This window comes from Chiloscyllium plagiosum, unplaced genomic scaffold (assembly GCF_037043375.1).
Source record: "Chiloscyllium plagiosum isolate Xiang-an unplaced genomic scaffold, Cpla_swu_hap1 HiC_scaffold_36, whole genome shotgun sequence".
Lineage (NCBI taxonomy): Eukaryota > Metazoa > Chordata > Chondrichthyes > Orectolobiformes > Hemiscylliidae > Chiloscyllium > Chiloscyllium plagiosum.
In genome coordinates, this window is record NW_028270174.1 from 40923590 (window position 1) to 40950896 (window position 27307).

Sequence of the window (27307 nt, forward strand, 5' to 3'; positions counted from 1 at the left end):
ATTGCGTGATTTTCTATAACGAGGTCACACAAGAACACAACTACCATGTTATAGCAGAACAGACTGTATTTGATTGTAAACACGCATGGTGGGTTAACACTCTGTTTTTAATAGAAATGCAATACAGAAATGCCTTAAGTGCTTCAGATACCCAGCAAAAACAGATGCTAAATCACAGAATTACATAAAACATACAGTAGAGAAACAGGTCAGTTTCAGGCAGGTGATTATACTCCACAGAAGCCTCCTTCCATTATTGTTTTATTCTATTTGAACATTCTCTTTAAAGCATCTATGCTACTGGTTGCAAACACTTCATGTGTATTTCATATTTGCAATACACACTGAGTAAGATATTTCTCCACAATTTGAAATTGCACTTATAATGTAGTGTAACTATGTATCAGGATGATCTCAACTCCATCTTGTATTTACAGCTTATGGCTTTGGATTTTCCAATAAGTAAACTCACCTTCTACCCATAAAATCTATCAAAATTCTATATTTTGAGTGATCTTTCTCAGATCACTGGTCTCTATTTCCAAGAAAAGAATCCTGGTCAGTGCAATTGTTCCCACACTCTCAGTTCTCTTAGCATCTTGAAAACTTCTAATGTTTTTTAAACTGCACTATTAGCTGTATGCCCATTCTGCTAAACTATCCATGGCTTTCTACTTTTGCTTTCCAACATGTGCCCCATAAACAAATGTAAATTATTAAATACACAGACAACAAAAATGGATCCAACACTGACCTCTGCTGGTGCATAACTTCCAATTTTTCTCCAGTTCATGCATCGCCCATGTATTATAACGTTTTGATTCTGAGTATCAACCATTTTCTATCGATGCTGACATGTTTCCATCTGTCAAATTAGCCAGACTGCCAAGTGGGATTCTAGACTCTGGAGTGGGTTAATAGCATGGTAGGAGTTTCACCTTCTTTTCCCTTGTTATATTGTTGAACTTTTTTCCATAGTACCCAACTTTGGATTCCTCATTTCTCACACTGAACTCAACAATAATTTTGTGATCATTGTTTAGCTACTTGTAAATCAGGTATTTGCCCATACTTAATCTCCCTGAACCATATCTCACAATGCTTTTTTTCCTTCTTGTATTGGAAACATTCTGTTCTTAAAATAGTATGAATGTCGTATAATGTTGCAGCACAGTGGAGCTCTGGAGTTCTTTCCGGTGATTTGACTAACATTTATTCATCAACTACTACCACAAAAATAGATTATCTGGTTATTACGTTTCTGTTAATGACCAATAAAGAACCAAATAGTATACCACAGGAAATGACATCACCAACCCAAGGAAACGTAAACACACAAATAAAAAGCGGGCTATGCCACCAGTGCTTCATCTGGAGGCTCACTGATGTAACCTAGTATGGTGATGAAATGTCCGAAAATGAACCTTCCAGCTCAGTGAGCAAACCTCCATCCAGAACCTCAACCCGAGCTACAAATCTTCTCAAAACTTGCTAACACCCATGGGCACAATATGCTAAAACTGGGCCAAAAATGGGAAACCAATGCCATCCGACAGCACCACCCGTGAACAGCTGTACTTCCTGCACGAATGCCTAAGGAAAGAGATACTACCTAAATGCCTAAATACAAACCGCCCCTTAATACCCTGCTAGCCAAAGGATAGCAGAGCAAAACGGCTGCAGAATGCTTAGAGAAATAATTAATGATGCCCACAACAGACACCGTAATACAACCAGGAAATTTTGCACCAAACATCTTTACTCACTAATGCAACAGACCATGAATGGACAGACACAGTACAACAAGCCATAGACATTAGACACTTGCTTAAAAATGTGTTGCTGGAAAAGCGCAGCAGGTCAGGCAGCATCAAAGGAGCAAGAGAATCGGCGTTTCGGGCATAAGCCCTTCTTCAGGAATCTTCCTGAAGAAGGGCTTACGCCCGAAACGCCGATTCTTCTGCTCCTTTGGTGCTGCCTGACCTGCTCCGCTTTTCCAGCAACACATTTTTAAGCTCTGATCTCCAGCATCTACAGTCCTCACTTTCCCATAGACATTAGACAGCAACAAACACAGAAAATGAAAAAACTAGACCTGTGGAAAAAACTAGGGAAACTTACACGAAATAACAACACTGACAACACACAAGCATGGATTAAAAAAAACTTATCTGACTGACCCTTAACAGACACTGAAAAAGCCATCTTAGTAAGATGATTTAAATTACAATGTCCAGGATGCAGACAAGAAAGATTTCTTAGCAGCATTAGAAACAGCACTGAAAGACAACAAACTCACAGAAGAAACCCAGCAAACCATCAGACAGATAGTTGCACCAACATTAAGCAGGAAAAAGGAAGGAAACACACAATACACAAGAAAGGAAAACCCTACCTACAGACAAAGGACACTTGACAGTCATTTTAAATCAAAGAGATTACATTGAGAAAACGAACACACTGATTGCAGATGCCAACACTTACCAACAAGTGGCGATAGACCCGACCCCACAACTAGAGAACCGAATCACATCCCTACTCAAAAAAACTTCAGAAATCTGGAGAAATAAATAAGACCGACTTCCAAAAAAATGAAATCAGTCAGATCCAACACACCACACTTCTACGAATTACCCAAAATTCACAAACCAGGAGCCCCCCTCAGACTCATAGTCTCGCTACCTGGAACACCAACTTACAGACTGGCCAAGGTGCTACACCAAAGACTCAAACACTTAGTAGAAGGCTCACGCCACTCCATCCACTCCACCCAAGAATTCCTGAAGACCATCAAAGACACCAAGACAGAAGAGGATGAAATAATGGTCTCCTTTTACGTAACAGCCCTGTTCACATCCATCAACATCAACCTGGGCAAGAAAGCATTGACTACACTATTAAAGACCCAAAGACACACACACGAAACACCAACTTCATCAGCAAGGACAATATCGCCAAGCTAGTGGACCTATGCCTTACCACCCCCTTCACTTTCAACAACAAAACCTACAGACAAACCAACGGAACACCCATGGGATCTCCGATATCAGAGTTCTTAGCAGAGGCAGTAATGCAGAGACTTGAACAAGTAGCTCTACCAACCATGCAACCCAAACTTTGGGCCTGCTACGTGGATAATACCTTTGTCATCACTAAACGCAACAAATTAGCAGAAACCTTCAAGACCATCAATAATACCCTTACTGGCATAAAATTCACTAAAGAGGAGGAAAACAACAAACTGCCATTCCTAGATGTCACGGTACAGCGAACAGTCAATGGGGAAATTCAATCCAACGTCTACAGGAAAACAATATATATGGACCAAATACTGAACTACAGAAGCAATCACCCTAACATTCACAAACGAAGCTGCATTAGAACATTATTTCAATGAAGGGGGTGGTAAGGCATAGGTCCACTAGCTTGGCGATATTGTCCTTGCTGATGAAGTTGGTGTTTCGTGTGTGTGTCTTTGGGTCTTTAATAGTGTAGTCAATGCTTTCTTGCCCACGTTGATGTTGATGGATGTGAACAGGGCTGTTACGTAAAAGGAGACCATTATTTCATCCTCTTCTGTCTTGGTGTCTTTGATGGTCTTCAGGAATTCTTGGGTGGAGTGGATGGAGTGGCGTGAGCCTTCTACTAAGTGTTTGAGTCTTTGGTGTAGCACCTTGGCCAGTCTGTAAGTTGGTGTTCCAGGTAGCGAGACTATGAGTCTGAGGGGGGCTCCTGGTTTGTGAATTTTGGGTAATCCGTAGAAGTGTGGTGTGTTGGATCTGACTGATTTCATTTTTTTGGAAGTCGGTCTTATTTATTTCTCCACACACTGCAGCACAGAGAAACTATGCAGAGAAGAGAAAAACCATCTATACAACGTATTCAAAAAGAATGGGTACCCAACGAACACTTCCTGCCAATTTCTCAGCAACAAACCTAAACAAGCAGACAAAATACAACCAGAAACCGTAGCCAGTTTCCCCTACATCAAAGACATCTCTGAAATGACTGCCAGACTACTCAGACCCCTTGGCATCATGGTAGCCAACAAACCCACCAACACACAAAAGCAGCAGCTATACAGACAATGAGCAAAACTAATGTCATTTACAAAATACTGTGCAAGGACTGTGACAAACACCATTTTGGACAAACAGGCAAAAAAACTAGCCACCAGAATACATGAACATCAACTAGCCACCAAAGGACATGGCACACTCTCCCTAGTATATTTACATACAGATGGGGAAGGACATGCATGAGAATTCCTAGAAGCATTGCATTCCAACCGGAACTCTATCAACAAACACATTGACTTGGATCCCATTTACCAACCCCTGAGCAAAAGAACAGGAAATGACATCACTAACCCAAGGAAACCTAAACACACAAATATAAAATGGGCCATACCACCAGTGCTTCATCCGATGATGTTACCTAATATGGTGATGGAACGCCTGAACCAGAACCTTCCAGCTCAGCAAGCAAACCTACATCGATAATAGTATACTTGCATTAATCCTGCTTCTCACTAGCCTTTCCTTTTCATTATGCAAATGTCTCTGATTTACAAGCTACACATATTCTAAGCACGCACCTAGTGTTGGCCCTGCCCCATAAATCTGTCCTTAAGCCTATCTGTTTCAGATTCACAAGGACTGCAATCTGGCCAGACAGCGATGCAAAAAAAAGAAATTGAGAAAGAAAAGGAAATTGATCACAAAGAAACACTCTGTCACCAGAATACAAGAATTAAGTTTATTTTAACAGATAGCTTAAAGGTCATATCTACACGTAGTGGAACATACTAGGCAGTACACAGATGTATGCCGAGTGAGTGAATAAACAGCACATAGGGTTGACAGGATTAGTAGTTTCAGGCAATGTTGCAGGCAATAGTGAGAGCAATAGAGGAGAATGACCCTTGGTGGCAGGTAAGTTACAGTAGCAGAGAAAGAATAAGTGTGAGGTATTAGAAAAACAATTGTGGCAATTAGACTGGCTGAGTGGAGAAACACATTCACCTTCTTTCTATATTGCTGAGCAATTCTCAGACAACCGAGTGTGCTTTAAGTGAGGTAGCCAACCTTGTCATGGTTTCTGATGCTGGTGCTAGGGGATGAAGAAATCCTGTGTCGGCACACGCCATCCAGCATAACCTCCAGCACTCTGTCCCAAACAGACGTGCCGATTTACTCATGTCTACTATGTCCAGGGCAAATATCAGCAACGGTGCAGGGCAGTGCCAGACTAGCTGCTTGTCTGGGTGCACAATGGACCTCCCCAGTAAATTCTGGATATCTGCCGAGTAGTGAATTGTTCTGGGACTAGCATGCAGTTATTGAACATGAGTCACATTATATGGGTATACTAGGTAATCAATGAGGTACATTTGCTAAGATACAGCAGAAGAACTTGCTAAGCCTCATGGCAACAATGCTCCAAAACTCTCAATAATTCAGATTTAGCCAATCATATGTAAGATGCAGCCCAATGAAAGAGTCTACAGGAGTTAAGTCTTAACAGAGGTCTTGAAATGAGAACCTTTACTAGGTGCCAAACTGTCCCTATGGTTTTCAGCAAATTTAAATAGCAGTCCAAACCTCCAAACTCGTCTACTACTTCAGTAACTGACAGCTACAGGTTATCAGCAACTAACCTAAGCATGGTCACTGATCCCTTTAAAATAATGCAGATGAGCATACTTTCTGAATTCATGTTCAACTGTATGATGTTAAGAATGTTTGTGGGCTGGAATGCTGAAGTGAAAATTGCACCAATCGATATCAAATAGGCTTTACATGCTGACTAATGTTACACTGTTGTTTCATGACTGATGTTACTTCTTATTTATTCCTTCATGGGATGTGGATGGCACTGGCTGGACCAGCATGCATTGTTCATCCCTAATTGCCCTTGAACTAACTGGTTTGTTAGGCAGAGTGTAGTTAAGAGTCAACTACATTGCTGTAAGTCTAGACTCTCATGATGGATTTTCTTCCATAACAGACGGGTAAACCAGATGGGTATTTATGACAATTAACAATTGTTACATGGTTGCCATTTAGTTCCATATTTTAAATGAATTTAAATTTCACTGAGCCAGACAGGGATGTTCCTCCCAGTCAGGGAACGTTCAGCAGTCAAGGATATTTGGCCTCTGATCTTCTGGTGACCTTCCTCCAAGGCAGAATTCGGGATACACAACAACGCAGAGTCGCTGAGCAGAGGCTGATAGCTAAATTCGGTACCCATGAAGAAGGCTTCAACCGCGATCTTGGGTTCATGTCACACTACAGGTGACTCCACCACACTACACACACACACTCTTACACATGATTACACTATGCACACCCTCTCTCTCAGACACACACTCACATGCACACTCTCTCACAGGCATATAACTCTGTCAAACTCATGCACACACTCTAACAAGCGCGCACACACACACACAAACAAACACTCTCTCACATGCACGCGCACACACACAAGTCTATGGGGTGATTTTGCAGATTTGTATTTTCAGATACATTCTATTTTGTTCAAAAGGCACACAATTTGCAGGAAGTCAGTCCACATGACATTTTATAAATTCTCACTTTGGAAATAGAATCAGTCTGACTCAAGGTTGGAATACAGACAGATTCTAATCTCACACCGTTAATGCATTGTCTGAGCTGAGATTTCACTTTTTTATAAAACCTTAAGTTATCTTGGGAATGTGACTTGAAACAAATTCTGGGATTTACATATTAATGAATCGAAACCTGCAACCCATTCTAAGTGCAAAACTAGGTTTGTTCAATATATTGCATCAGTTGTAAGTCAGTTTGATCTTTTACTATAAATTATGCGTTCTTTGGTTCTGCCTCACTTGCTACCTGACAAAGGAGCAGCGCTCTGAAAGCTTGTACTTCGAAATAAACCTGTTGGACTATAACCTGGTGTTGTGTGGTTTTTAACTTAAATCTCACTGACTGCCATGCTGGGATTCAAATCCATGTCTCCAGAACAGGATCCAGTCCCAGGCTGGCCTCTGGATCACTATTTCAGTGATATTACCAGTATGCCACCACCTCCCCAGTTGCCTACTCTGCATACGTCTGCATAAGCTCCTACCCCAGCACTAACAACCTAACTGAAATGATTATCTGCACGGCTTGCATTGGAAATGTACATATATCTCCGTTTTAGGTCTGACAGGACTTCTAGAACATCAAATTTTTGCAGTCTCTTTGTCCATTCTTTTTAATACAGTTTGCAATGGGGATAGGGCTTGGAGTGAGAAAGAAATAAAGCAAGACTATAAGTAAGTAGAAACTCACAAGCATTCATTACTATATCACCCTGTAGTTCTGGTTTCCAGTCATCCCAACTAGTTTCAAATCCATCAGCAAACCGTATGCAGAAATTTTTGAAGTGACCCTTGCTGACGAGGGATTCAGATGAACAAGCGGTGATCAAAGTGCTCTCAATCGTAAGAACCATAGCTGACCCAGGATCAAAATCAATATTGTGATTACCCTGCCAAAACCAATCAAAATTAATTGTCAAACAAAAGTTTCCATTGTCCAACATGAAATATATTTATGTATTTCCTTTCACAGAATGAAATGTCCCAAGACACCTCACTGTGGCACTATAAAACAAATTATAAGCCAGAAATGATGATATTAGATCAGATGAAAGCTGGGTCAAATAGACAGATTTTAAGTGCCTTAAAGGAGGAAAATGAGATACAGAGAGACAGAGGTTTAAACAAGGAATTTCAAAGCTTGAAGTTGAAACAATGGGAGACATGACTGCCAATACTGTAGCAATTAAAAGTGGAGTTGCAGAGGTCAGAATTTAATGAGTGTAACTATCTCAGATGGTTATATAGCTGGAGGACCTTAGAGTGATAGGAAAGGGCAAAGCCATGAAGAGATTTGAAATCAAGAATGAGAATTTCAAGACATAATACTGAAATACTGACAGGTCAATGCAGGCCAGCAAGTACACAAATGAAAAGGAGAACAGGAGTGTTACTGCAGGGACAGTTGAGGTTTGGATGGCCTCAGGTACACAAGGGGTAAAGTGTGGGAGACCAGCCAGGAATAATACGGAATAGTTGAGTCAAGAGGTAACAAAAGGTATAAATGAGGGTTTCAGCAGCAGATGAGCTACTACAACAGATGTGAAAATCAGATCTTACAGAGATAAAAGCAGATGGTCTTAGTGATGCAATTAGTTTGAAGGCAGAAGGTTACCTTGGGATCAGCCATGACATTAAAGTTGCAAACTGACTTAATCACAGGTTATTGCCAAGGAGTTGTAGCTAAGGAATGGAGTTTGGTGCAGGGACTGCAAGCAAAGGTTTGAACTTCCCAATTTTAATAAACAGAATAAAAGGTCTTTCAGCTATTCACAATAAGGTTGCATTTTGTATTTGCTGTAATTTGAATACATTTTTTATTGTAAATAAGCCTGGAATTAACTGATCACTTTATCATTATTTTAATGGAGATTGGAACTCTTGCTTTTAATGGTAGCAGAAGAATAGCACAACAATGTTAATACTGTCAATATCAATAATAATTTTTAAGTTTTAACTTAAAAATGTTAAATTGATAACAGCAACACCAAAGTAATAGCCTATTTCTTTTAGGTTTATGACAAAACAAATCACAAGCTAGGTTTTGTGAATTCAAATCCAAAGTTTCAAGCTAAACTGGGACAATTTGATCCAGTTTTAATTCTAATGAATTTGTTATTCAATGTTGCATGATATCAATATGTTATCTTCAAAAATGGTTAAACTAAAAATGTTACACAATGTATCAGTTTTTGTCGTTCCTTGCTGAATAAATAGTTTTAAGTTTCCTTTGACGGTGTTTACAGATGGCTGAGGTATCAAATCAAATATGAGTAGAGGAAGGAGAATGGACCAAATGTACAAGAAATGTGACATGGGGAAATGTGACAGCTGGAACACAGGCAGTAGCATACAAACACAAATTTAAAGTCAAAGCATTTGGGATCAGTTTATCAGTATTTGGCAACTTATAGCAGTAAAGTTGAAGGCATGAATGCAGGTGAGATTTGCTGGACCTAAAATCTAGTGACTTTGCCCTTTGTGCTTATTATAAGCCATTGCACAGTCTGCTTTCTGGTTGATTCTATTCATGCAGAGTAATTGAAAGTTGGTAGTGAAAAGTCTCAGGCCTCCAAGCAGTAGTCAGGAGCTGGGCCCAAGATACACCGGGAGATAGAAAAGATGTAGGAAAGGCAAAGTCACAGTGATCATGGGCGATTTCAATATGCAGATGGGCTGGGAAAATCAGGTTGATAATGGATTGCAAAAAAAGGAATTTGTGGAATGTCTACAAAATGGCTTTTTGGAACAGCTTGTAGTGGAGCCCACTAGGGAACAGGCAGTACTGGATTTAGTGTTGTGTAATGAGGTAGACTTGATAAGGGAACTTAAGATGAAGGAATCCTAAGGAGGCAGTGATCATAATATGATTGAATTTACTCTGCGATTTGAGGGGGAGAATCAGATGTAATGGTATTACAGCTGAATAAAGGCAACTGCAAAGGCATGAGGGAGGAGCTGAATAGAATTGACACTGAGAGGAGCACAGCAGGAAAGACTTTGGGACAGCAATGGCGGAGGCCTCTCAAAGTAATTCAGGAGACACAGCAGAGTTTCATCCCGAGGAAAAAGAAGCATGCTACTGGGAGGATGAGGCAGCCATGCCTGACTAGGTTCTAAGAGAGGTAGCTGAAGAGATAGCGGAGGCATTAATGATGATCTTTCAAGCATCACTAGAGTCAGGGAAGGTGCCAGTGAACTGGAAAATCACCAACATCACACCCGTGTTTAAAAAGGGAATAAGGCAAAAGACAGAAAATTACAGACCAATTAGCTTAACCTTGGTCATGGGTAAGATCCTGGAATCCATTGTGAAGGATGAGATTTCTGAATACTTGGAAGTGCATAGCAAAATAGGACAAAGTCAGCATCATTTCTTTAAGGGGAGGTCATGCCTGACAAATCTGCTAGAATTCTTTGAGGAAGTAATGGGTAAGCTAGACCAAGGATGTTATCTACCTGGATTTCAAGAAGGCCTTTGTCAAGGTGCCACACAGGAGGCTACTGAGTGAGATAAGGGCCCATTAGTGTCAGAGGTAAGGTGCCAGCATGAATAGAAGATTGGCTGTCTGGCAAAAAGCAGAGAGTGGGGATAAAAGGCTCCTTCTCAGGATGGCAGCCGGTGACAAGTGGTATTCCGCAAAGCTTAGTGTTGGGACCACAATTTTTCACTTTATACATTAATGATCTAGATGAAGGAACTGAGGGCATTCTGGCTAAGTTTGCAGACAATACTAAGATAGGTAGAGGGATAGGTAGCATTGAGGAGGCGGGGAAGCTGCAGAAGGATTTGGACAGGCTAGGAAAGTGGTAAAGAAGTGGCGGATGGAGTACAATGTGGGAAAGTATGAGATCATGCACTTCATAGTGGGAAGAAATAGAGGCATGGACTATTTTCTATATAGGGAGAAAATTCATAAGTCTGAAGTGCAAAGAGACTTGGGAGTTCTAGTCCAGGATTCTCTCAAGGTTGAGGTTGGGTCAATAGTTCGGAAGGCAAATGCAATGATGGAATTTATTTTCAAAAGACTTGAATATAAAAGCCTTCTGAGGCTCTAAAAAGGCTCGAGCAGAGCACATTTGGAGTATTGCGAGCAGTTTTGGACCCATATCTCAGGATGGATGTACTGGTCCTGGACTGAGGAGGTTTATGAGAATGATCCCAGGAATGAAAAGCTTAGCATATGAGGATAGTTTGAGGACTCTGGGTCTATACTCAATGGATTTTAGAAGGGTGAGGGGGGATCTAATTGAAACTTACAGAATATTGAATGGCCTGGAGACGACAGATGTTGGGTCGATGTTTCCATTGATGGAGAGACTCGGATGCGAGGATACAATCTTAGAGTAAAGGGGAGACCTTTTAGAATGGAGAAAAGGAGAAACTTCTTCAGCTAGAGAGTGGTGAATCTATGGAATTCATTGCCACAGAAGGCTGTGGAGGCCAGATCATTGAGTATATTTAAGACTGAGATAGGTTCTTGAGAATGAAGGGGATCAAGGGTTTAGGGGAGAGAGCAAGAGAATGGGGTTGAGAAACTTATCAGCCATGATTGAATGGTGGAGCAGACTCGATGGGTTGAATGGCCTAATTTCTGCTCAGTCTTATGAACTCAAGTCCCTTGAGTAAAGTTGAGAAATTCAGTAAAGATTTTTGAAACAAAATGGAACATTGTTTTTGAGTATGGCACTTCAGATGCAATGGATACACACTGATGCCAAGACATTTTCCCCAATATATGAAGAAGAGGAACAAAGATAGGGATGTGAGGAGAAGAGAGTGCCAATTGAACTGTTTACAAAATCTGAAAGTTCTGCCAACAGGTAAATTTCAATCAAGTACAAATGAACTTCAATGATGACCAAGATATTGAAATCAGAGAGTAGCTGAACCATTACAGCAAGGTCCCAGGACTGAGCTCTGATGTTTGCACTCTAGCTGCAGCAAGACTTTAGCAATTAAAATAGCAATTAAAAAATAGCATCATGGCACCTGCAGTTGAGAAAGCAAAATTGTCGAAAAGCATGACTATTTGGATTACTAGAGGGAGATTCTGGCCCTTAAAAACTGTTTCAATAAGGAATCAGTGTTCATGCAAGAAAACCGCTCAAAAGGAAGAAAAACTGTCGTGCTGCAACTGAACACTCATAATATTCAACTGCTTATTATCTTAAATTATCCTATTCTTTTTTGGTATGTTACGAGTGTTCAGTTGCAGCACGACAGAAATTAAATAGCAAATAGCAGTTGAGTTGACTGTTTCTGCTGCAGCGTATTAGTATGCTACCTGTACAGTGCTGGTGATAGGTAAGCAGATACCCAAATCATTCACAGTTAGCTGCAAAAAGAGTGTGCCAAATGCTTGAGCAGAGGTCTGCTGGATTCCAGGCAGTTTGTCAACAACTTCTTTTGTAGCCACATGGATGTCCTTGTGCAGTGCCATCCGCTGTTCATTCCAATTGTCATAAGCAGCTTTGTAGTTCAGCCAGAAAAGGACAGCTTCAAAATGAAAAGTGATGAATAAATTAATAATCAAATTTAAACATTCATATAATCATATTTGTTTTTGCATGCTTAAATAGACTTTTCAATTCTTCACGGATTTTTGTGTATCGAACATATAACTCATTTGCAATATAACGTAAGAATCTAAAAATCAGTATTTAGGTTTATTGTGAGACTCTCAATTCTAAGATATGGCCAAGATGAGATACATATATTTTACCTTATTATACAGCACCAGCTTGAGTACAAAATGATCATTAAAAGTCTTCACTCAAAAAGTTGCAGTCAAACTTCAATGTCAAAATATTCTGTCTGGGATTGAAAGCTGCAACTACTATTTCAAATTCCAAAATTTGCACTGGTGCATTCCCAATTCTGTATTAATTTAGAAATACCTATATATAATTCAATCTACTCTTATGGACATTAGTTTGAAATGTTGATTTCCACTTATGATAAGGTGTGGTGTTGCACCTGGTGAATAAGCAAATGTTATTATGCTATGGAATCCACCTTGTTTTATCAAGGCCAATGGTTGAAATGAGTCATATGCTTTTATGAATTAGTATGGAATTTTTAATTCAAGTTTTGAGAATCAAATTCTGCAACTTTGACAGTTTTCCAAAAGAAAAACTGTATATCCTTTATTGTGACATATTCTATACCATATCTTTTTTTAAAGCCTTGAATGCACAAGTTGTAGGTTTCAGGATAGCGAGAAACTGAGGTTTACTATGCTTAGTTAGAGGAATGCTAATGTTCAACAGAATTAGGATAGAAGTAATGAGTTTCAGCAACACTTTGGAGGAAAGATGCTTACTAACAGAGTAAAATTGACTCAGTGGCAGATTTCATCTCACTGATGGATCTTTAAATACTGTAGGGTTTGATGTTTGCTGCTTTTGCAGCAGCTGGAAAGTAAAACATCATTTTCTGCCAGAACTGTGTGGTGGAACGCCAACACAAAATCTGATGGCACTGAATAATTCATGCGGTGTCTGAAAGTATAGAAGAACAGAAGCTGGGATTTGATGGCAATGGCTCAAAAACCCTTGAGTGTGAAAGCACCAATTGGAGAGATATGGGGATTGACAAAGGTTTCAGAATTGAGGTTGAAACTTTATTGCTGGAACAGCACAGGTCAGGCAGCATCCAGGGAACAGGAGATTCGACGTTTCGGGCACAGGCCCTTCTTCAGGAATGAGCAGAGAGTGTTCAGCAGGAGAAGATAAAAGGTAGGGAGGAGGGGCGTTGGAAATGTGATCGCCCCTCCTCCAAGTCCCTCCTCCCTACCTTTTATCTTCTCCTGCTGAACACTCTCTGCTCATTCCTGAAGAAGGGCCTGTGCCTGAAACGTCGAATCTCCTGTTCCCTGGATGCTGCCTGACCTGCTGTGCTGTTCCAGCAATAAAGTTTCAACTTTGATCTCCAGCATCTGCAGACCTCACTTTCTCCTCAAAGGTTTCAGAATTCCACACAACTGAAATTGCTGGACAATTTGGGAATTGTGACACCCAGAGAAGGATCCCGGAGAGTACGGCAGCACTGAGGAAGAATTTGGTTGAGCTACCTTGCATGGTTAGGTTAGTGGGTTTGGGCATTGGCTAACAGAAGTTAGTTATATTTCTATTGACTGAAAAACCATACCTCTGTCAAAAGCCACTGGTTGTGCATATATTATTGGTCGACTAAGTGTGATGAGAACAGCTTCCCTATCAAAAGCACCACTGATCTCTTCTTGAAGCGCATTCCTCAATCCAATCCGTGTTTTGAAATACGCTACTTGATGAAAATCTGAACCAGCTTCTTCATAGACCTAAAGTAGGACATAAGCAATAGGAATAAAACATCTTCAATAATCAAAAATTAAACCGAGGGCAAACAAACTAAGACACAATGAAAATTATGAAACTAGAACAGACCGAAGGCAGAAGAATGTTGGGTGCTCGAGTACAACGGGGATAAAACAACAAGTGAATAGACTAACTTAACCTTCAACATTTTCACTCAATAAATTAAAAGAGAAGCTTAGCTGATGTAAAACTCTTGATCCTAAAAGAAAAATCAATGGTGTTACAAATGCCACGGAGTCTCCAATAACAAAGAACTGTGGATGCTTCCTGACTCAAAGAAGGGTCACTGGTCTTAAAACCTTAACTCTTTCCATTCACAAATTATGCCAGACCTGCTGAGTTTCTCCAGAATTTCTGTTTTTGTTTCAATAATATAATGCTGTTGTTTGAAGAATTAATTTACAATATGCACTGCTTTGCACTGAGAGAAATAATAAATAAGTAACTTTTTATTGAAGATAAATTGAGAAATGTGTAGTTCATGAAACTTAGAAATTAGATGGAGATGAAATACACATTTGTATCACAATACATTACACTAAGGTAAAGAAAAATGGTGCCAAATTGGGCTGGCAGCTCTCAGGGGAAGGCAATCATCCTGCTCAGGACGACAATATCAGTAATTAGGTTGTTAATGAACTTCCTTCTGCATGGAAGAATTCCAGCAGTTGACCATGCGTGTTGCCAACTGGCATTTCCAGCCACAGTAAGTGAAGATTCTTTGGGAAAATTCTGCCTGATATTGGAGTCTGATCAAGGTTAACCCTGCTGCCAGCTTCTAAGAAGGGGCAAAAGGTGATTTTAAGATTTATAGGCTAGTAAACCTATAAATCTGTAGGAAATAAAACATGAAAAGGTAACATAGAGATCAAGAAACACATAAGTAACAATGCTAAGAACAATTTTATAGGAGGAAGATCAAGCTGTTGAACTTCAAAAGATAATTAATCTTGTGGTAAAATGAATGAGTAATATTGCACAACCACATATTTAACTTCAGCTAGATTTTTGACATGGTATCATAGAAAAGAGAAGTCCTAAATTTCAGAAGCCATGAGGTAGGGAGCTCCTCTTGCAGCAGACCAGAAATTTACTCAGCCAGAGGAGACTACATATCACATGAATATAGAAGTGTTGTTGAATATCAGAAAAGAGAAAAGTTAATTAAAGAGGTGCAGTGGGTATTAATATGGGATCATTTTGTTTCTCAATGATTTCTCAACATGATAAAATTAAAAATTCTTCAAAGGGTGAAAGAAAAAAGGATTAGAAATAACAGGAGATAAAATATAAAAAGGCAACTAAACAAGCTGACAAGTGACACATTTAAAATGAACACATGTAAGGTCACAAGAATAGGAAAGGGGAAGAAGTGCAAGGTCAAAAAAAAACTAATCAGACCATTCACTGATTAGTTCATTGATGTCACCAGCAGAGTCAAAGCAAAGCAAAATAAATCTTAAATAATTAAAAGGAGAAGAGGTATTAGTGAATTGGTATAGAATCACTGCGTGTATATAGTTCATTTTATCAATGCATAGTGGGAATACCAGTATGTATGCACAGGGGTAAATTAATATACCGACACCAAGATTATAAGCAAAGGTGTGCAAAGCAAAGAATATATGCATCGGATAGAAGATTGCAATGTGTGAAAAATCAAAGATTCAAAAGGGTACAGATAAAATGAATGCTAATTAAACATTTTACATAATTTCAAAACTGTGTGGGTATTAAAAGCTAAGAATAGGGACACTGGATAGACAAGCAATGGAAAGTTGTGGAATATGCTGCCTGAGGTGACCATGTGTAATAATCTTAGCAACTGAAGACTCCTGAGGTAGCTTTCTGCTAATAGATAGAGTCTAGTAGAATACTGTTTAACCTCTGAATTAGGCTGTTAAATAACAATTATAATTGCTGTAAAACATAAATCAATTATGCTCACTTGTATTTTGACCTTTTTTCACCATTTTGTGGAGAACCGCATTTTAATTTTTTTCCAAATGCAGTAACCATGATTATGCAGTCATGCTGCACCAATGCCCCTCTAAATTGCAATGGAGTGGAGGACCAACTAATCTGGTTTACATAAGCTTCCCCCACATTCAGTCACGGGCTATAGATGCTGTTGGCAAGACCAGCAGTTATTTTCTATCCCCAATTAATTTTAAGATGATGTGGTGAAAAACCTTCTTGAACCACTGCAGTTTGTAATGAATGCACACCCATAGTAGATTTGGCTAGGTAATTCTTGGATTTTGACTGAGCGACAATGAAGCAATGGCAATTTTTTTTTCAAATAAGAATTCAGTGCTCCCATACAATTGCTCTTTTTGTTATCCTCAATGCTGGAGTTCAAGAATTTGGTGGATGCTGTCCAAGAAGCCTGGAGAAATGCTGAATATTGCGCAGATGGTACATATTGCAAATATGTTGGGTTAGTGATGGAAAGAGTAAATATTCAGGGTTGCAATGAATGCCAATCAAGATGCTTTGAAACTGACCTCAATAATTCTGGCATTTTGTGTGCTGGCAGAACAGGCTGAAATGTCACTATGCTTTATTATTTATCAACAACAAACAACAAAAAAATGAAAATAAATGTATATAAAGCAGAGCAGGTCAGGCAGCATCTGAGGAGCAAGAGAGTCAATGTTTCAGGCTTATCCCTTCATCTGATCTGTTGGTTTTGCAGTCACTTTGACCTGCCGATGGTCTATTCCATTTCTGGAACCAAATCGACTCTGACTTCTCCAGCATCTGCAATCCTCACTATTTCTGAAATGTATATAAACCCAAAGAGCTCATGAATATCATTTGAAGAAAGTATTCTTTAAAGACCTTTCACCCATAACTAATATCACGGGATTAACATCTGCATGCAAATCCTACCACCTTTTCAGGCCAATTATAGATGGTAATAAATAAGACTGTGATGTCCATGTTTCAAGAATGCGTGTAAAGAATTAAGCAATTTAGAAAACCTTTATAGTTTTAAAAGGAGGAGGGGCGGAATAATACATTTTATATATTCACGATTCATGATCAAAACAATTTATTTTCTAATGTCAATACATATGCACTATATTATAATGCAATTTATTGTAATACAGTTAACATTCTGAATGTGGTAAAATATACCTGATGCTTGACAATCTGTCCTAATGCCAGGTTCAAGTCAACCTGACATTTACCAAACAATTTCAGATAGCTGCTGTTACGACCTGCACCAGGCTGAGCTTTCGTTTGGATGCGATTTGAAAGTTCCAGTTCAATTAATCCAGTCTCTAGTCTTACAGCTCTCATTGAAGGGGTAGTTGCTGTAACCTGGATGCCCTAAATAAGAAATGAACACAGTACACACAGATTTTAGAATTCACAACATAGTTACCATTTTCTGGCTCTCAATTTTCATTTATTTAAATTTATAGTATTGGCTTAAATACTTTCGTGACGAATTTTAACACTGTCAAAGTTTGATCGAAATGGAATATGCAGGTCATAAATTCACCTTTACATGCAACATCAATTAAAGTATTTGCTCTATAACTCCAAAAATGCAAAATCAATCAAAAATCAATGTAGCATATATATTTTTCAACAAGAAGCAGCTCAAGAAACAAACTAAATGCATCACAGAATATTATTTCCAGTACCTAGTAAGTATTCTACTAATCACTGCTTTTTATCATGTAAATTCAAGTTGAAAAATATTGAAAAATCTGATATGGAGTCCAACTGGGATTTGGGACTTGCAAAAGAGTCTAGTGGAGACCCTGATACGATCACAAAATGCTATGTGCTACTCTAAGGAGTCAGAGAAATTTTTGAATAAGCTAACATTACACATACACATTGGTTATTAAAATGAAAGGCTCATTATGAAAGACTGATTTGTTAAATATTCCAAAAAAAGTTATTAAGTACCATTATACTGTACTATCTCAAGTTTTTGACCCAACATCTTTATATGGATTCATTTCCCACAACAAAGACAAGATTTCAAATCACTTACAGCTTGGAGCTACTGTCTTCACAAGCATGTTTCCTTTTCACTCCAGAAATGAATTAGGCCATATTCAGGTCAAAGTGACCCCAGAACCAATGGATCAGGTCTCAACTCTGCAGTCCTGCTGCATCCAGTTATGATCAATAGTGGACAAGTAATAACAACTAACTAATAACAGGAGGTGGTGGTTCTAAGATATGTCTCACATCTGCAAATATGGGGAAGTCCAGCATTTAATGAAAAGACAAGGCTGAAGCATTTGTATCTGTCTTCAGCCAGAAATCGATCCACAACAGCTTCTTCCCGAGTTCCTCAGCATTACAGATGGCATTCTTCAAACAATTTGATGCACTCCAAGTAGAAAGGCAGTGGCATAGTGCTAATGTCACTGGACTAGTAATTCAGAACGCTAGGTTCTGGGAACATGTTTTGAATCCAGCACAGCAGATAATAAAATCTGTATTTAATAAACATCTGGAAATAAAAAAACAGGCCTAACTGTCAACTGTCATAAAACCCATCTGGTTCACTAATGTCTTTCTGGAAAGGAAATCTGACTTCCTTACCTAGTCTGCCCTACACGTAACTCCACACCCACAGCAAAATGCCCCCTCAGGAATTAGAAATAGGCAATAAATGGCCACATCCATGAAAGAATACAAAACAGAAATCAAGAAAACAGGCGAGGGCACAGGATACGACAAAGGCTATTAGCTCCAACAACATCCCTGACAAAGGTACAAAAGAATGGCTCTGTTTCATTGAGTTGTAACAGGCACAAAGTTCATAAATTGTTTTTTATAAAGAACAAAGCTCTACATACTAATCTATTTTCCAGAAAATGCAAATGCAAATATATTAAACTCGGAATCTGAGTGACAACCCTAAACTGGTTACTAGTGTAATTCTAAGCACATTTGGGTTGTTCAGTAAATCCTTTTCAATTACAAAATCACATCTTATGTTGGATACCATGTTTTGAGTTTTGCAGGTGTTGGTTGGTTGCGTATGGTCAGTACTTAGCTTATTGCAAACAGCCGCAAGGATATACTAATTCACAATTCACTAGTCTTTGGGATGTATGGCTACATATGTCACAGATTCTGTTGCATCAACGTTCAAAAGATCTTATCCATGCTCCCATGCCAAAGTACGTTTTTCTACCCAATACCGCATTGCCCCTCAAACTCCATTACAAGCCACCAACCCATTTTGCATGGTTCTCATACTCTCCCATACCCAGCTACTACACCTTTGTGCCTGGTCACCCACTATTTAGAAAACTATAGCAACTGTAAGTAGTGTTTAAAAAGTTTTTTAAAAAAAACGTAATTCTTATCTTTCCATTTTCTTAAAAGAAAGTCTTCACCACAGGACAATAATATTGTCAATCACCTAAGCCATTGAAAATATCAACAGCAGAAACTGTATGCACCAGAAACTATATGCACTTGAAACCTCTACCTTGTGTAAATAAACAAAATGCAATTGGCAGAAGAGATCAGAATGCCTGAGCTGACAATAAAGCAATGCTTACCCTGATGCTCAGTTATTTCTAATGAATGTCTGGGCTGAGTCACTAGTCATTGTTACTAAGGCTTCACTGATTTTCTAAAGTGGCTGAATGGGCTTGGAAATGCCAAAGCATGGGCTGGAGGTTTCCCAAGACAAGCCTTTTAAGCAGTTCACACCAGCATCCATTAGCCCGTTACTGCCTCTAAACTCTTTTCCAGCTGGCATGACTGTCGCCTGCACTTGCATCCTCACTCCCACATGATGAAAATCCAATCCCTCTGTGCACTGCCAACTGAAGCAGGCGGATAAAGCTAAGTCTCCTAATTCTTGCTATCCAGCCCAATATGAATGTGTTAAAAGAATGAATAAATTAATTAATTGAAATTTACTTACAGAAGGCGATATCTTTTCAAAAGGATTGCAAAGTGGATCACATAATAGGTTGCAGGTTAAGGTTCTGGATGTAGGTTTGCTCGCTTAGCTAGAAGATTCGTTGCTCAGCGAGCAAACCTTCAACCAGAGCTATAAATCTTTGCAAAACTCGTTATCACATAATAGCTTCCATGACTTTCTCTGAATTTTATTGTAACTAAAGTTATTACCTTAAATTGCAGATTCAAAGAATACAACAGAATCTTTGGCTTTTCTCCATCCATTAATGTATCATGTTCATTCCATAGTGGGATAGGTTGCTCCCCTCCTGCAAATAAACACGTTTTATAAATATGCTTTCTAATGTTAATTTTTAACATTCCTTATAAAGGGATGCACGTGAAACAAAGTTTTAATTTCAAATATACTAATTCAAGGTACTGCTGATGGGCTGATGAAATCATGGAAGAGAAAGCCATGGCTAAAGAAATATTCATGAATAGATCCCATCTTTTAGTAACTCAACATGTTAACTAGTGCTGCTTGCTTCCCAATATGACCCCACTGTGCTGGGTAATTGAGCCATCCACTGCAATAGCAGTGCAAATATATTTAAAACAGTTACCTGCCCTGGATCAAGCATTACTAAATAGTTTTGCAGTATTATAATTGACACTTTGACACTTAAAAAGACAGAGTTAAACAAAGATTATTGAAGCACAATAGCACAGAGCAAATATCTCAAGACTAGTCGTTCTTAGTCGTCTGACAAGGACAAAACAGAAATTAAAAGGAAACAGAAAATAACAAAATAATTTAAATGCTTGAATTCATTTTCCCTTAAAGGCCAAATTAAATACACTAATTTTGGAACTTTCATAATATTCATGGCAAACAACATGCCCTTACATCCTGCTTTTAAAACAGCTAGAATGCCTCAAGGTTCTTAACAGAGGGAAAAAAAATACAGATCTTTTATGATTATATTCAAAAGGATGAGAACATCTTCATGAGCAGCAAGTCAAATTGTTTTCAAAGCTAATTTCAAATTGAAAGTTTTTTTAAAACATACCAGAAACTTTCTGAATAACTTCATTAACCTCCTTCATGAAAACTTTCTGCAAAAAGACCAATTGATTCAAAAGATCTGTTGTCAAGTTGTGCTCAAAAGAACCAACCTATGAAAAACAGGAAAACCATTAAAATTATTTTTTTTCCTAATTCTCCATGCAGTTTACTAATCTGGTATCAGCTTTATTTGCCAACTTCTACTGTACCTCAGCAACACAGCGTAAATAGTTCCCCTGCAGATAATTGCCTTGTTTCAACGGAAACTCATCCCCATTCCAGGATTTGTCTGGGTAACTCTCATGTTCCTCCATGATGTATTCTCCGGACATTGTGACCTGTGGTAGGTTAAGGCTGGCTGACGGAGGTAACGCTGCCATATCAACAGGTGTCACTTTGGACTGGAAACGTAGCTTGTGATTGGGCAGCTCAAATGTGAATCTAGTTTGGGCTCCTAATGATTGGAAGAGCACATTTTAACAACAGAATTCTTCAAATGTTATCTATCACAACTTGTAACAAACTCTCCCTGATAAATACATGGAATCTATGGCACACCATTTAGACAACAATTTTCTTACCAGAGAGCAACAAGCACCACCTTCATTCCAATTGTCTCGGTAATCACAAACCCTTTCATACATTTCCTTCATTCCTCAGCTCATACAGCTTTACATTTCAACCATTCTCCAGCAACAAAAAGATAATGAATAGATGTACAGCCATGTTGAAGAAAATGAAATCAAAAATAGCCCCTTAAAGCAAAATTTTGAAATCAGAACTTGTACATTTATAATTACTGAACATGTCAGCATTCATTTATGCTAGTGCCAAGAATTTGGATAGATTTTACAAAATTAAATTAAAAAATCAAACCAATTTAGGATTCCCATTTATTTAATGCAAAATTTTAACAATTTTCATAGTTCACAGTGACTGTAGCCATTCACTTTGTGCTAATTTACACACTAGTACCTGTCATTCCATGACTTTTCATCCTGCCCATTTTGTACTCTGCTTTGAGAGATGGCAGTAGTGCTGCACCAATGGTAATTCCATCCAATAAGGCACTAAATTTAAGTACAATTGGCTTCTTTTCCAAACCTTCTGGCAGCTGAGGAAATTCATTTGTTTCAACAGGTGTTTGATTGACACTTGAAACAGGTTTCTCACATGTTTGTGGAGTGGAGAGATCTTCCTTTGTCATCGATACACTACACAAGAAGAAAATTATACTTGAATACTGTCTAAATATTAACATTTAATGATTTTGTTCTTGAACAGAAGTGACTGCTAACATATACTAATACAGAAGAATTATTTTTGAATTGCAATTCACATATTGATTCTTTTTACACTATTAGTATTATCATGAAACCATTTAAGCAAGTTTTCAAATTCTGACCTTAACTGATCAAAATTATATATGAACCAGTGATCATTGTTATTATACGTAGGGTAATTTTACTTCAGAAAATAATTGGAAGAATGTTGCAGCATTTTCTTACACTTCAGATGCAAATTCAAAAAAATACTATTAAGGCTTTCAGACTGGAAACAGTTATTCTCTCTCTCATCTGATCAGCCATTACGTCCACAAAAACCTCAACAAATATTATCTGGAAATTCAATGGTGGTCACAGTCAAATGACTTTTATCTGCAGTTTTAAAAAAAACTCTGGCCATCAGTTAGTATTGTGATTAATGTATGACAAAATATATATTTTCTATTCCTTTTATGTTATATGATGTTTCAGCATACAACTTTAGCCAAAGGTTCCTGTGGAAAGATCCTTTTCTGTTGTGATTGCACAAGTGCACAAACTTTAATAGTACATGCCATCCCAAATGCGGGCCCTAAATAGATTTTCCCTGCTTGGCACTGTTCAGAAACAACTGTGATAACTGCACGGCAAAATAAAGATTTTCTGCTCTTTCTATTTTCTGTGGTGTTTTAGCATACAACTTTAGCCAACTGTTTCTGTGGAACGATCCTATTTTCTGTGTGCATACGAGTGCACAAACTTGATAAAACATGCCATGGGAATATGTGTTCTAAATAGATTTTTCTTCTTCTTGATTTTGTTCAGGAAGTAACCAAATAAAAGGTTATTTGTTTACCATTTTGAAATGGTTAACAGGGAATTACAAACAATAATAATTAAATGGAAGGAGGAAAAGACAAAGCATCGACACAGTTTATCAAGGTGATAGTTTTGATCAACACTCAGGTCTATTTTGTTATGTCAAAGAAATGTCTATAACTTGAACGATGTCCCATGGCACAAATCGTAGCTTTGACTGTTTAGCTTTATAACTTCAGTGATAAACATATCTTCAAAAAATTTCCACAAGAACAGAAGCTAAATTTGAAGACGACTGAAACAAATGCACAAAAGGCAGAACAGGGAAGCTACAGGAAGATTTAAATACCATGGGAAACTGGATGCCTAGCTGGCAAATGGATTTCAGTGTAGATAAACAAAAAATGTTTTACATGCATTTGACAACGTCATTCATATTTGGCTGATGCAAAAGATTAAATCAAATGGGGTCCACTGTGAGTTGATAAATTGGACACAAAATTGGCTTGCTCACGGAAAACAGAAGGCAACTGTGGATGAAGTGGTTTGCTGACTGGAGGTCTGTGATCAGTGGTGCTCCACAAGGAACAGTACTGGGACTTCTGCTGCTTACAACATATATCTGGATGAAAGTGTGGATGGTCTGACTAGTAAGTTTTCTGATGACACAAAAATTGGTTGAGCTGTGGATAGTGAGGACGGTTGTCAAAGGATACAGCAGGATACAGATCAGTTGAAAAGTTGGGCAGAGAAATGGTAGGTGGTGTTTTATCTGAACAAGTATGAGGTGATGCATTTTGGTAGGTCAAATGCAAGAGGAAAATACACAGTAAGTGGCAGGATCTTTAGGAGCACTCAAAATTCTTGGGATGAAAGTCTACAGCTCCCTGAAAGTGGCAACGCAAGTGGATAGGTAGTAAAGAAAGCAGATAGCATGCCTGCCTTCATCAGTTGGGCAACGAGTATATGAGTTGGCAAGGCATGTTGCGGCTATATAACCCCTTTAGTTGGACCACATTTGGAGTATGTGTGCAGTTCTGGTCACGACACTACAGGAAGATTGCAGAGAGCCTACAAAGGAGGTAACCAAGATGTTGACTGGATTGGTGTTAGCTATAAGGGCTTGTACAATAAGGTTGGACAAACTTGGATTGCTTTTGCTAGAGTGTCAGAGCCAAGAAGCAACATGAAAGTAGTAAAATCACAAGAGGCAGCGATAGGGGGATAGTTGGTATCATTTTCCTCAGAAGGAAATGTCAAATACAAGGGGCCATAGTTTTAAGGTGAATCATAGAATCCCTAGAGTGTGGAAGTAGGCCATTTGGCCCATCAAGTCCATACCAATCCTCTCAGACCCAGGTGAGAGAAGGAAAGTTTTAAGATGTTCAACGCAAGTTTTTTTACACAAAGGATGGCACATGCCTGGAATGCGTTGCCTGGGAAGGTGGTAGAAGCAGATACAACAGCAACGTTTCAGAGCCATTTAGACAAACATGTAACAAGCAAGTGTTAGAGGGGTACGGACCACATGCAGGCAGATGGGATTAGTTTAGAATGGTATTGTGTTGGTGCAGACATGGTGGGCTGAAGGGCCTGTTACTGTGCTATACTGTTCTAAGTCAATAAAACAAAAATCTCAGAAGAGTCAACTGTATATGGGAAATGAAAGATTTATAGATTTTGATTAATTATAAATTGACGTTAGCACAATTGTGCTCGACTAACAATGAGTACATAATTCAGATGTTGCTATTATGAAAAGAACAATTTCGACCCAAATAGTGAGGTAACCTTGCTATCTATAGATTATTGATGTGACTGCCTTTGGAATTCTATATTCAGTTCTATTTCCCACAGGCCAACAATGGAAATCACAGCTTCTGAGAACAACCTATAAGATTGAGGAGATAAAGGTATTGAAATACAATGAGCAAAATAAAACAACTGGAAAAATTATCATTGGAAAAGAGAAAGTTGGGAGATGATAGATTTGCGTTTTTTTTAATGATTTGAATTGAACTAGATAACATAGATCAAGACAATCCACTTCTTTTTGTATAGAACTGCAAGCAGCAAATTCAAAAGTAATTTACAAGAAAGCAATGTGAAACTGGGAAATCTTGAAACAATTTCCCATAGGAGGTAGCAAGGGCCACTGAGTGCTGTCTCATTCAAATTAAATCAACTCTTTCCTAAAAATAGCACGAATATCTTTCAGAAATTTTACATACATCTGGTAAGTAAAACAAACTCAAGAGAAAAAGATGACTTTGACCTTTAGTCTTCTGTAGAATAAATGAAGAGATTGATTATAACGTTGGAAAAAAGTGTCATGATTCATGTTTTTAGGATGTTGGTAAATTGGACATTGTGTATCATGTCAAGCTGTTATATTCCTGAACTTGAACTACAGACACAGATGCTGAACTTGAACTACAGATACAACCTGTGCTGAGCAGAGCCAAGTACAGAGTGTCGCACATAGCGCTAAATCACAGGGCTCCTTTGTTCAGCATGGTTGGGCTTGGGCAGAATTGCTCCATTCCATGACCAGAATGAGATCATCCCCATATGCAAAATAGAGAGATTCTGAGGGGTTGCTCCTCCAATCTCAGGTTTTTCTCAATCCTGTGTGCTATTAGTAGGCCTGCCAGGAAGCGGTAGGGATAAGGTGAAGAAAGTAGGAAACTGCAAGGGTATGGGGGTAAAGGAGGAGGATGGAAGAACTGGATGTGCAGGGGAAGGAGGAGACTCCATGAGATGGCAGAATAAAGGAGGAGACTGCGAATGGTGGGAGGCAATGAGAAGGTTGCAAGGGGTGAGGAATTGAGGAGACAGAAAGTGCTAGGGTAATGAACAAACTGCAAGTGGTTGTGATGGGGTAATGAGGAGGTTACAAAGGATTGAGGGGAAGGAAGCGGTGTCAAGCGACTGGGTGAAGTAGGAGTCTCGACTGGTTGGGGGAAGAAGTTTTAAAAAAAAAGTGAGGGACCAGGAAGAAAGCTGTATTGGGATGAAAGGGAGGAAGCTGATTGGGAGGGGACAGTTGTAAGGTGGGGACAGAGGAAGTTAGAAAGGAGAGGGAACCATTTTGAAATTGTCAACAACAGAATACTCAATAACAAGGGTACCTGGATAATTTGAAATTAAATGTGGGATTTCTATCTTAATGGTGCATAAAATCAGGAGCTACTGTTTGGGGTGAAATGCAGTAGATGCTACTGAGATCAACACTTCCAACTGTTAAATTTAAGTCTGTAAGACTGAGATCTAAGATGTTGTAAATAGCGCAGCGACTGCCTGGTTAAAATGTTCCAGGTTTTTAGAAATGCGAGGGAAACACTAACTGTGACTTAATCAATCAATCAATCAGTCTTCAGAATATGTTCAGGGAGATCGCGTTTTTTGTGTAGAACTTGTTAGTTATTTTGAAAAACCAAACTTCTGTTGCCTGTGGTCTTGAGCCAATTTAAATACTGTTTTGTGTAGGGAGTTAATGCTTACCTTTTGAAGCATTAACGCGCTTTGACTTTATCGAGGGTTGATAATTAAGGAAATTGATTAGTTCCTCTGATTCTGTTCGAATCCAAATATCTAATGTTAACTCAAGTATTAAAAGGAATTGCTATTATGTGACTGCATTATTTAATAAATAAGTTAGTGAGAATGTAAAAAAGTGCTCCAGAAACCAAAAAGTGGCATCTGAAAATTATGAAGCAGCCCTCAAGAAAGTTTCAAGAGCCCTCAAAAAAAAAAGGAATTAGAATTACCTAAGAAGGGGTGGCACGGTGGCTCAGTGATTAGCATTGCTGCCTCACAGTCAGGGACCCGGGTTCGATTCCGGCCTCAGGCGACTGTCTGTGTGGGAGATTGCAAATTCTCCCCGTGTCAGCATGGGTTTCCTCCCACACTCTAAAAGATGTGCAGGTTAGGTGAACTGGCCATGCTAAATTGCCCATAGTGTTAGGTGCATTAGTCCGGGGTAAATGTAGTGAAATGAATCTCGGGGGGGGGGGGTTACTCTTCAGTGGGTTGGTGTGGACTTGTTGGGTCGAAGGGCCTGATTCTATACTGGAGGGAATCTAATCTTAATCTAATCTAAAGCAGAGTTGGTTGCACAATATAGACAGGTGGAGTAAGGGGCCTGTAAATGGGAGAAGCACCAGAGTCCATTATTTTCTTCCTGGTCCTGGTGCTGGGCAATTAAACTTAAAATCCAATCTGCAGGAACAATATTTCATTCAGCAAAAGGTCAATCTATGG

The 27307-nt window shown here is 38.8% G+C and overlaps 1 protein-coding gene across 12 annotated transcripts in view; it reads right to left on the reverse strand.

Moving 5' to 3' along the window:
• bltp1 (bridge-like lipid transfer protein family member 1) overlaps positions 1-27307 on the reverse strand; it is a 434366-nt gene that overhangs the window by 96724 nt on the left and 310335 nt on the right. For all 12 annotated transcript variants that reach the window (XM_087980106.1, XM_043674037.2, XM_087980105.1 and 9 more), the window contains 8 exons: positions 21936-22174; positions 21170-21414; positions 20965-21070; positions 20123-20220; positions 17138-17332; positions 13788-13956; positions 11923-12134; positions 7326-7524 (listed from right to left, as the gene is read on the reverse strand). In XM_087980106.1, coding sequence (XP_087836232.1) covers positions 7326-7524; positions 11923-12134; positions 13788-13956; positions 17138-17332; positions 20123-20220; positions 20965-21070; positions 21170-21414; positions 21936-22174 — 1463 coding nt within the window. The remainder of the gene's footprint in view (positions 1-7325; positions 7525-11922; positions 12135-13787; positions 13957-17137; positions 17333-20122; positions 20221-20964; positions 21071-21169; positions 21415-21935; positions 22175-27307) is intronic.